This window comes from Myodes glareolus, chromosome 8, assembly GCF_982192425.1.
Source record: "Myodes glareolus chromosome 8, mMyoGla1.1, whole genome shotgun sequence".
NCBI lineage: Eukaryota > Metazoa > Chordata > Mammalia > Rodentia > Cricetidae > Myodes > Myodes glareolus.
In genome coordinates, this window is record NC_142033.1 from 76,616,671 (window position 1) to 76,627,337 (window position 10,667).

At 45.3% G+C, this 10,667-nt stretch overlaps 1 protein-coding gene and 1 long non-coding RNA gene across 2 annotated transcripts in view; one reads left to right on the plus strand and one right to left on the minus strand.

Annotated features, from left to right (window-relative positions):
* Nudcd3 (NudC domain containing 3) overlaps positions 1-6,187 on the minus strand; it is a 93,354-nt gene extending 87,167 nt beyond the window's left edge. Inside the window, exons 1-2 of the mRNA XM_048450069.3 lie at positions 5,996-6,187; positions 445-767 (exon numbers count right to left, since the gene is read on the minus strand). Coding sequence (XP_048306026.3) covers positions 445-767; positions 5,996-6,187 — 515 coding nt within the window. The remainder of the gene's footprint in view (positions 1-444; positions 768-5,995) is intronic.
* A 75-nt stretch (positions 6,188-6,262) lies between these two features.
* LOC146893911 (uncharacterized) lies at positions 6,263-8,958 on the plus strand. Its single transcript, XR_015002783.2, has 2 exons — positions 6,263-6,394; positions 7,819-8,958. It is a non-coding gene; the product is annotated as an uncharacterized LOC146893911 (long non-coding RNA).
* Positions 8,959-10,667: the final 1,709 nt, after the last annotated feature.

The following is a 10,667-nucleotide window of genomic DNA, read 5'->3' on the forward strand; positions in this document are numbered from 1 at the left end:
GCACTGTGGCACATGTCCACCCACACACAATAAATAAAGACTACACTTTAGCTGACTAGTCCTCTGGGGTAAGGGAATTCACAGGTGAGTTCCTGAAGAAGGTCCTTGAAGCACGTGAACGGAAGGCAACCTGACACACTAGCATGTCTGAGGAGCAGCTTGAGAACAGGAGATTAAGACCCAGGCAAGCACAGAGGAACATAAAGACCATATGAAGACACCAGAAGATGGCTGTCTGATAGGGGCCTTAGAACAAACAACCGAGGCAAAACTTTAATCGTGGGTTTCCTAGCCTCCAGAACTATTAGGAAGTAAATTTGTTATTTAACCACTGCCCCACTGAAACAGAACTGGTATTGTACAAATCACACAAAACAAAAACCAGTCCTAGGCAAACATAACCACTGCAGAGAAAGGAGGACACTGCGGAGGAGCCGCTCCTACCTGGGAAGCACAGGGGGATCCTTAGGTCCTTCAGCAGCACTGCTGACAGTTCCTGGAGCTTCTGCCTCCTCCAAGACATTGGCCACCTTGTGCTCGGGGCCCTGAGGACCTGGGGACTCCAACTTCTCTACTTCCCGAGGCCTGCTCAAATCTGCAGTAGCATCAATCTCCACCTCCTGCACTGGGACCGGCACGGCTTCCTTCTCAACTGTAGCAGCTACCACAGCCTTGGCTTCTTCTTCCTTTTTCTTGATTTTCTCTTCAAGTTCCTTCTTCCTTTTCTCATCATCCTGGCGAGCCATGTGATCAAATGTTTTAAAGACCTAAATAAGAAACATCAATCCAACAATCAGTTCACCTGCCCCCATTAGAACACACATCACCTAGAAATAAAGCTGGTAGGAACTGCTCTTCCTCAAGAAGATTCCAAAATGGACAAAATCAAAAACAAGTCGAAGTTAACAGTACTTACAAACCCGGAGGATGCAAAGCTAAGCAGCTCTAGCTGTCATTACTTTTACCAACCTTCCCAGCATATGAAGAACACACTGCCTTGGTACTGTGGATTCATGAAAGTACCAGCAATTCAGACTTAAAAAGTGAAAGGAGGCCGGGTGATGGTGGCACACGCCTTTAATTCCAGCACTTGGGAGACATAGGCAGGTGACTTTCTGTGAGTTCGAGGCCAGTCTGGTCAAAAAGGTGAGTTCCAGGACAGTCAGAGCTGTTACAAAGAGAAACCCTGTTTAAAAAAAAAAAAAAAAAAAAAAAAAACCTAAAAGGTTAAAACTGGAGACAAAGGCCAGGCATGGTTGCACATGACCCAGAAGGGTCAATCTGAGAGTTCCAGGCTAGTGCAACAGTAAGTGGTACATAGTGAGTGTGAGTGCCAGCCCAGCCACGGGTATACAGTCGGAGTCTGTCTCCAAAAAAAAAGACACCTACAGACAAGCCCCGAGTCCTCTCTACTCCACAGGCAACCTGAAGGCTCAAATAGCTTCTCTCCAGCACTCATGCTAACAAGTACCTGAGTCCTTTGTGCTCAAAACCACTCTGTCTCTAACACCTCTTCACCTTAACTACAAAAAATGAAGCAGTTAGGAGTCTCTTCCATAACTTCAGCCTGCTACCACAGACTACTCCAAACCAAGCCCTGCTAGTCTTCATCCTTCCTGAGGCCTTTGTAAACTCTGCCTGCTGAACCCTTGTCCATCTGCACCACCCAGTTCTCAGGCCACTCCAGAGCACCAGCTGCCATGTTCACAGCACTCCGAGCTAGTGTCACCGAGTCCTAGCCTGGAACAGATGTCCATGACCTTCAATAAGAGCTCAGAGGACAAGAGGTGAACTGACTTGTTCTAAGAGGAGTAAGATACAGGTAGTTTCCTGATTGGCCTAACAAAGACTACAATTAAGCAGTGATTCTTACACTGGACTCCAGGAGTTATCAACTATACAGACTAACATGTCAAACTAAACTACTTTTTTTTCTTAATATTTTCTAATACATAATGGAAAAGAACAAGATTATCACAAACTTCATTCCTGACCTTCTAAGGAGTCAGGTGGTGGTGCACACCTTTAATCCCAGCACTTAGGAGGCAGAGGCAGGTGGATCTCTGTGAGTTTGAGACCAGCCTGGTCTACAGAGCAAGTTCCAGGACAACTAAGGTTACACAGAGAAACCCTGTCTAAAAACAAAAAGTCCTTAGAAGAAAAAAAGTGGGCTACCTTACTCACCGCAGTACTGTGCTGTTTTTTTTTTTTTCTATTGCTGTGATAAAAACATCATGATCCAGTGGTGGTGCATGTGTTTAATCCCAGCACTTGGGAGGCAGAGGCAAGTAGATCTCTGTGAGTTCGGGGCCAGCCTAGAATTACAGAGTGATTTCCAGGACAAGTTCCAAAGCTACACTGAGAAACCCTGTCTCAAGAAAAAAAAAAAAGATCAAAAAAAGCAACTTGGGAAAAAAAAGGGTTTATTTGGCTTAGAGGTTACAGTGATCACCAGGTAAAATCAAAGCAGGAACTCGAAGCAGGAACTAAAGCAGAGACTGGAGTAATGACACCTACTGACGTTCAGCCTCCTTGCCTATACACCCCAGAACCACCTGATCAGGGATGGCACTGCCCACATGAATCATTAATCAAGAAAATGTCCTGCAGACTTCCTCGCTGAAACTACCTCCTTCTAGAGGACTTGGTTTGTATTAAGTTGACAAAATAAATAAATAAATAACAGTCCACACCTCAAAATATCAGCGGGAAGCTCTCAAGTTCCACAAAAACACATCCAAACTTTCTCTGCCTGTATTCACAGAGACGCTGGTATCACACTTGGAAAGAGGACGTCACGGGAAGCAGTTGAGTAGAAATGCCATAGTGCTATGTGGGTCTAAGCCACTCACCCAACTGATATTTACTATTACTCCCTCAATACTGACCCACCTTACAAGCCTCTTGCCAAAGACTTCTGTAAATTAAAAAATAAAGAGTAGGATGATAGATAGATAGATAGATAGATAGATAGATAGATAGATAGATAGATAGATAGATAGACAGACAGACAGACAGACAAGCAGATCCTGGAGACTCACTATGATCTACCCAATAAAAAATATTCAAAAACATATACTTGATTTTTTTTTTTTAACAGTTTGACAAGGTTTCTCTATGTAGCCCTGGCTGCCCTGGAACTCACTCTGTAGACCAGGCTGGCCTCAAACTCAGTGATCCGCCTGCTTCTGCCTCCAAAGCGTTGGGATTAAAGGTGTGTGCCACCACACCTGGTTAAGAATATATCCTTTTTAAAAGTTTCTTGGTTGGCAGGGCATGGCAGCACACACCTTTAATCCCAAAAAAAGGAGACAAAGGCAGGAGGATCTCTGTGATTTGAAGCCAACCTGATCTATATAGTAGATTCCAAGCCAGTCAAGGCTACATGGTAAGACCCTTTCTTAAAAAAACAAAACAAAAAAAATTATACACACACACACACACACACACACACAAAATAAAACAAAATTTAAATTTAAAAAATTCCAAAAATGCAATCAGTTTAAAAGTCTCTGTTTCCCAGGACTCAAACCAGTGAACAAGTAATACTTGTTTGAAAGTAGAAACTGAAAAGAAAAAAGCCTCTCAAGGCTAATGGGCAAGAATGACCTAGGGGTGGACAAAGCGGGTGAGGACAAACAAAAACTCTTAAACCTGTGCTTAAGACTGTTCCAGCCAGACGGTTGTAGCACGTGCCTGTAGTCCCAGCATTTGGTAAGCAGAGGCTGGTGGATCTCCAGGAGTTCAAGGCCAGCCTTGTCTACAGTTTCAGGACAGCAGGACTACACAGACAAACCCCGTCTAGCAAACAACAACAACAAACAAAAGACTGTTCCCTTGGCTTCAGTGAAACCCAATGTCCTTCACTGTGACTGTTCCCCAGCTATCCTCTACTTTGGGCTCCTCTCCAGCAGACCTCACCAGTCCCTCCAAGATCCAGTTCCTCAATTCCAACAGCCTAGAGGTCAGAATTTGTCTGCAATCTCAAATTTAATTTGTCTAAAACAAAACAAAACAAAAAACCTAACCACCCCCCCAAATCCAAGTGACAGTACAGTTAAGAAATGTCACTGTGAGTCACCCAGATTTGGAACCTTGCAATCTTTGATCCATTCTTCCCCTTCCTCCAAGAGAATGGCCAACACATTGTAATCTATCTTTAAGAGGTAGCTGTTTTATAAAGTTACAGGGTAAACAAATGCATTACCTCTATCAGCTCATTGGATAAACAAGAACCAACCCCTCAATTGTGTTAAAATTAAAATAAGATGTACTACAACAGAAAGCCAAACACCAGCTACAGGGATATACTCTGTTCTCCTCCAAACCTTTCTACAACCGAAACAGAAGTTTCCACCCTACTACAGACAGGTTAAATGACAAAGCAGAAAGATTTGGAATCGGAAAACTGAAGTCATGAGTTGCAGCTAAGACAATAGCTGAGCGAAGTTCTTGTCCCATCATTTAAGCTGAACTGATACATCGAATTCAGACAGACTCTGAAGATCAAGTGGCAAGACTTCATTATAATGTAATGTACGGTTGCATTTCAGCTACCTCTCACTCTCCAGGTACTCAAACGGCACTTGGGCCACTGATGAGGATGCGTTACTGTGGTTCCATTCTGAAACCGAGCCTCAGTAGCAAACCATCCCATCCACCCATCGCTTACCACTATGTTGACAGTTACTAAGGACATCCTCAGCTTTGGTTTCTTCCACAGAGGAACTGATAATCCCACAGGCTGGACTCAGACACTTAGAAGGAAACACGAAGCCCTTTACAGGTGCCAGAGAATCAGATTCTAACAGGCAAACTTGATGCGCCCCTCAATACTTTTTTTTTTTTTTAAATTTGGTTTTGGTTTCTTGAGACAGGGTTTCTCAGTGTAACAACCCTGGCTATTCTGGAATTCACTTTGTGGACCAGGCTGACCTCAAACTCACAGAAATCTGCCTGCCTCTGCCTCCGGAGTGTTGATACTCAACAAGACTTTTAATCTCCCCAAAACTCTAATCTTTCCTACACAACTTTCTCAACTTCATAACTACCATCTCTATGACTTCCTTCCAAACAGCTCCACACACACACACACAGAACCAGCAGACTTTTTTCTGTTGCCTTTTGCGCTTTCTTATCTGAACCATATCATGAGTAGACAGACCATTACTTAAAGACCCACATCATCAGAGCCTATATTACAGCTGGGTGTTAAACATACTCATTAAATGTTTGTTTATGACTACACTCGACAATATCAACAATCCCAGCGCTGCAGAGTCAGAGGAAGGAGGAATGTAAGTTCAAAGACACCCTGGTCTACCGGGCAAGTTTCAAGCCAACCAGTGCTACACAGCAAAACCCTGTCTCAAAACAAAACGACTTTAAACAGGTGTCCAGATAACTTCAGTCAGTAATTAGTAACGCTTCAAAAACAATAAATTTAGCTGGGACGTACAGATTTAAATCCAAACGTAAATTTCATGATTATTTTGAGTGTACTCGAGTTAGGTCACTGGCAAGCGGCCACACCCACCAATCAAAATGTACCAGTCATTCTTGTCACCTCCTGAGCCCGGCAGTTCTAAAATATTCAAGTTTCTGCCGCTGTGAAAGTCTTTCCCCACCCGTCTGCACCGTCTGAATACAGCCTAGCACAACCCCCTGCACCCATTCTGGGGATGCCCACAGGATGCTCCGACGCCCTCAAAAGCAGGCTGGCAGCTTCCAACACCTAAGAATGTCTTGCACAGACCCAGGAGGCTCCCAAAGCGCCACGCATCCCTGACAACGGCTTGGCGCCTCAGATAACGCCTGGCCATTTACACAAAATCACCTTTGGCAGCCCAGGGAGAACCGCAAATCTGAAGGGTTGGGATGAGGAGTGGCGCTGGTCAGGGGCGTAGGACGCGAGCCAGTAGCAGGTCTGGCGCAGGGACGTAGAAGTGGAATAAGGTCGTGCAGGACCCCAGTGGACCGTCGTTCCCCATCTCACCTGCAACACCAGGGCCTGCGCGGCCCCAGGAGGGAAGCCCATGCGGTCCGAAGGGTGGCGCAGCAGGCGGTAGAAGTCGGTCTTGCGGTAGAGAAAGCCGAAGAGCACGCGCAGAAAGTCCTGAACATTGCCCACGTGCTGCAGGATGCCCAGCAGGGCCTGGTCATAAAGCTCAGCAGCCCCGGGCTCCATGGCTCCGCTACCCGAGGGACGCGAACTCAGTGGGCACCGCCTCACACAGGGCGATTGGCTACTTCCGGCGTGCGTGCCTAACGGCTCCCCCGGACAACGAGGACGCGGAACTTCCGGTCCGCGCTTGTTACTACTGGCGATAACCGATTGTCCTCTTTGCTCCCCTGCTGAATGTCCTCCGCCGCGATATCTGCCTAAAGGAGACTGGTATGTAATCCAGTATGGTTTCTACACGTAAAAGCGGCCATAGTTGCGGTGCGGAGAGCGCTTACCAGCCATATTTGAAGAGGGCGGAAGTATTGGCTGACGGCATTAGGACGCGTTCACGGGAGATGTTGTCACGTGGTTTGGGAGCCTTTCTTTCTAGTTTGAATTCCTGCCTTAGGCAGCTAGAGGGCCTTTTTTTTTTTTTCTTTAGCTATCCTGGAACTTGCTGCTCTTGTAGAACAGGCTGTCCTCGAATTCAGAGATCCACCTGCCTCTGCCTCTGCTAGGATTATTAAAGGTGTGCGCCACCACGGCCCAGGGCCCGATTAGGGGGCTGTTAAAGGGTTGTATACAATTCATATTAATAACAGAGTGATGAGTGAGACTCAGAATGTTGCACCAGAAGAAATTCAAGGTGACTTAAAAGAAGTGTGAAAAGCTCAAAGAAGGAAAAAGAAATGTAGCATTATAAAGTGTATGTCTGTATCTGCATGTATAGTATGTGTATGTGCGTGTATACACATGTCATTCTCAGTAAGTGCTTGTCAAAGTAGTATAAACCAGTGTAAAGCTGGTTCATGCTTCCAAATTATAAGCCAACCTGGCTACAAAGTAAAACCCTGTCTCAATCAATCAAATAAATAAAAGACTAGGGGCATATGTTAGGTCTCAAACCCCAGACAAATGGCTCAGGTGCCTATTAACATATCAAAGCAAACTCCTCCGGCCACCAGTCTCCCTCAGTCCCTACCTGTTACAGGATCCACCTGGCTACCATACCCTGCCCTACCCTAGCCATCTGGGCTTTCCTTTCCCCCTGCTTCTCTGACTCCTAAATAACTCAGCCATCTCAGTTACAAGGTCCTTTTGCCCCATTTGACCTCTTGACTCCAGGTTACTCTTCTCTTCCTCTCCCCTCACCTCACATGGTCCTGTTCAGTCGGCCAGTCATGTCCACTTGTGGGATATTTGTATACTGTGTGAAGATATATTGCTATGATTGGTTTAATAAAGAGCTGAGCAGCCAAGAGCTAGACAGAAGTATAGGCCGGATTTCCAGGCAGAAACAGGAAGTAAAAGAAGGTAATTGAGGTGCAGGGAGATGTCAACAGACATGGAGGGGTCAGATATGCAGAATGAAAGAAAAGCAAAAAGCCACATGGTGAAATGCAGATTAATAAAAGCAAGTTAATATAAGTTATAAGAGCTAGTGGGACAAGCCTAAGCTGAGGTCGGGTTTCATAATTAATAAGTGTCTGTCATTATTCGTGAGCTGGCGGTCCAGAGAAAAACCCGACTGCATCCACTCTGGACCCTCCCAGATGCCTCTGTCTCTGGCTATCCTCCCTTCTATCTAAAACAAACCTCTCCTCCACCATACCTAGGACTAGTCATGTCCCTTTTATTTCTTTTTTTTCATTCAGTGTAGATAAATTGGTGGAGTGCGTGACCATTGTGCAGGAGGCCCTGCGCTGCAGAAACTGTGTAGTGACCCACACCTGGAAACCCAGAACTAGGAAAGTGGAGACAACCAGAAAACCCGCAAGGATCCCGCAAAGCAGACCGCTCACCGTCCACTCCCGGCCGCACAAATGGCTTTGAAGGCTGGAGAACAGTGAGAAGGAAGCAGCCCACCAGACCTTTTAAAGGAGGGAACCGACCAGAAAGGAGAACCTGGATGACCACAAACACACCTCCCCTATCTGTCACCTGCACCCCCGCCCAGGGGTCACTGCCCGACCTTGACCCCACCACCATCTTCCTAGCCACTGTGAATAATTCTTTAATATCTACAGTATCCCAAGGATGAGAACAGCTTAGTAAATCACATCTGTCACAGCAGCATTTGTATGTAAAGGCAGGAAGATTGGAAACCGAATGTCAACCATAGCTGCATTGAAAGTTCTGTACCTGAGCCACGAGAAATCGACAAAATAGGTGGGAAAGTTACTTATAAATGCATTTGCATGAGCTACCCGTTCAAAAAGTAAATAAGATTATTTAAAAATCAACAAAACGAGGTCCTAAAGCCTGTAGAAGGGTGTTGGTCTGAAAAATGCTTGCCCTATGTTGGGCACCCAAGGATTGAGAAGAATACACAAGTAGTGGAGTAAATGCTAACTGGGCCATGGAACAGCCTTTCTGACTGAAGGAGGTGGGGAGCTGACTCGGTTACTAAAGTAATTTGTGCACACACATGAGGCCTAAGCCTTGGGTGACAATGTGTGCTTACAAGCCCAGTGCCCAGAAGCAGAGAAGGGGATCTGTAGGGCATGCTGGCCACCCAGTCTAACCAAATCCAGCATCACTGAAGACCTTGTCAAAAAAAAAGAAAAGAGAAACCTAAAATTGAGCAGGAAGCCAAACATAATTTAACAGTGCAGCAAACATGCTACCATTTCTTTTTCCAACTCACTCGAAAACTATGATCCTACGCAACCTCTAAAGACATGTGCATTGCCTTGCTCGTAACTGCTAAAAAACAGAAGCAGCCAAGAGGCAGTTAGTGGGGAAATGGTTCATGAAATTAAAACCATTCAGCAATAAGAAGTAATAACTATCAAGCAATGACTAAAGGAGCTTATCTTTTTATTACTAACTGGTTGTGTGTGTGTGTGTGTGTGTGTGTGTGTGGTATAGGTAAGTATGCTGAGTACATACATGTGCAGGGTGTTGTGCCCTTGTGTCTTTGTGTCTACATGTGGAAGCCAGAGGTCAACACTGTGTCTTTCTCAATCACTCTCCACTGTCACACACCCCCGCCCCGCTTTCTTTAGGACTTAGTTGTTTTTCTTTTTTCTATTTTATGGCTTCTGGGTCTATGCTTGGGGATAGTGTCCCTCCCAAGATTATACAGGTCCCCCTATGTTCTTTTCTGGAGGTTCTACAGTTTTATGGGTTTTATGGGTTTTAAAATATTTTATTTACTAGTTATGGATATAATGTGTTTGGATCCAATCCACCCCCTTTTCTCTTCCCTTCCAGAACCTACTCAGCAGCATCCAAAGGTAACTTTTCCCTCCCAACTTCATGTGCAGATATCCTCTCTCCCCTCACCCTCTTTCTTTCTCTTCAGTTTTACAACCACTGAATTCATTCAGTGCTGCCTGTATGTGCATGGGTGTGGGACCATCTACTGGAACATGGGTAAGTTCTCAGGGCCTGCATCCCTGGAGAAAAGTGACTATTTATTATGTAGCATTCAGTTGCCAGTAGTGCCACAGGTATGGGTGACACTTTGTGAGCCCCTCCTTCATTCCTGCTAAGATTTTGTTTGGCTTGAGCCTGTGAGGGTCTTGTGCTTGTGCGTGCAGTCCCAGCCCCTGTGAGTTCACAGGCGCAATGGCAAATACTAACCGTGGCGGTTCACTCGCTCCTGCTCTCAGTCTTTCTGCCCCTCTTCCACAGTGGTCTCTGAGTCTTGTAGGGAGGGGAGGTGATATAGATGCCCCATTTAGAGTTGAACACTCCACAATCTCTTACTCTTTGCCTGTTGACCAGTTGTAGGTGGCTGTATTAGTCACCGCCTACTTCAAAAAGAAGTTTCTCTGGTGAAAGTTGAGAGATGCACTGATCTATGAGTATAAAGATAAGAACTTGGAGAGAAGTCTTACTATGTCCATTTAGCAGAATACTAATACTAGGTTCTCCCCTATGGCCTATGGCCTAGTTGGTCACAAACTTCTAGCCCAGTTAATGATACCACGCATGTGTTCTATCTTGCAGAGCTGACTTTAAATTAAATCAAAAAGTATTTGGGTTCTTTTTTTTTTGGTGGGGGGGGCACTGGAGAAATGGCTCAGCAGTTAAGAGTATTGCTGCTTCTTTTTTTAAAAATATTTATTTATTATGTATACAATATTCTGTCTGTGTGTATGCCTGCAGGCCAGAAGAGGGCACCAGACCCCATTACAGATGGTTGTGAGCCACCATGTGGTTGCTGGGAATTGAACTCAGGACCTTTGGAAGAGCAGGCAATGCTCTTAACCTCTGAGCCATCTCTCCAGACCCCTTGCTGCTTCTTGCAGAGGAACCCACATGGTGGTTCACAACAGTCTGTAACTCCAGTTCCAAGAAATCCGACACCCTTTTCTGTCCCGCAGGCTCTAGGGATGCACGTGACGCAAATACATCAATTCAAGTTAAACGTGTGTGTACATCAAAAAGTCAACAAATAAGGAAATTTTTAAAAATTAGAAATTGGTTGGTCAGTCTCACAACGTTCATGTCACTACTGCACCTGTGGACATATCTTGCCAGGTCACTTATAACT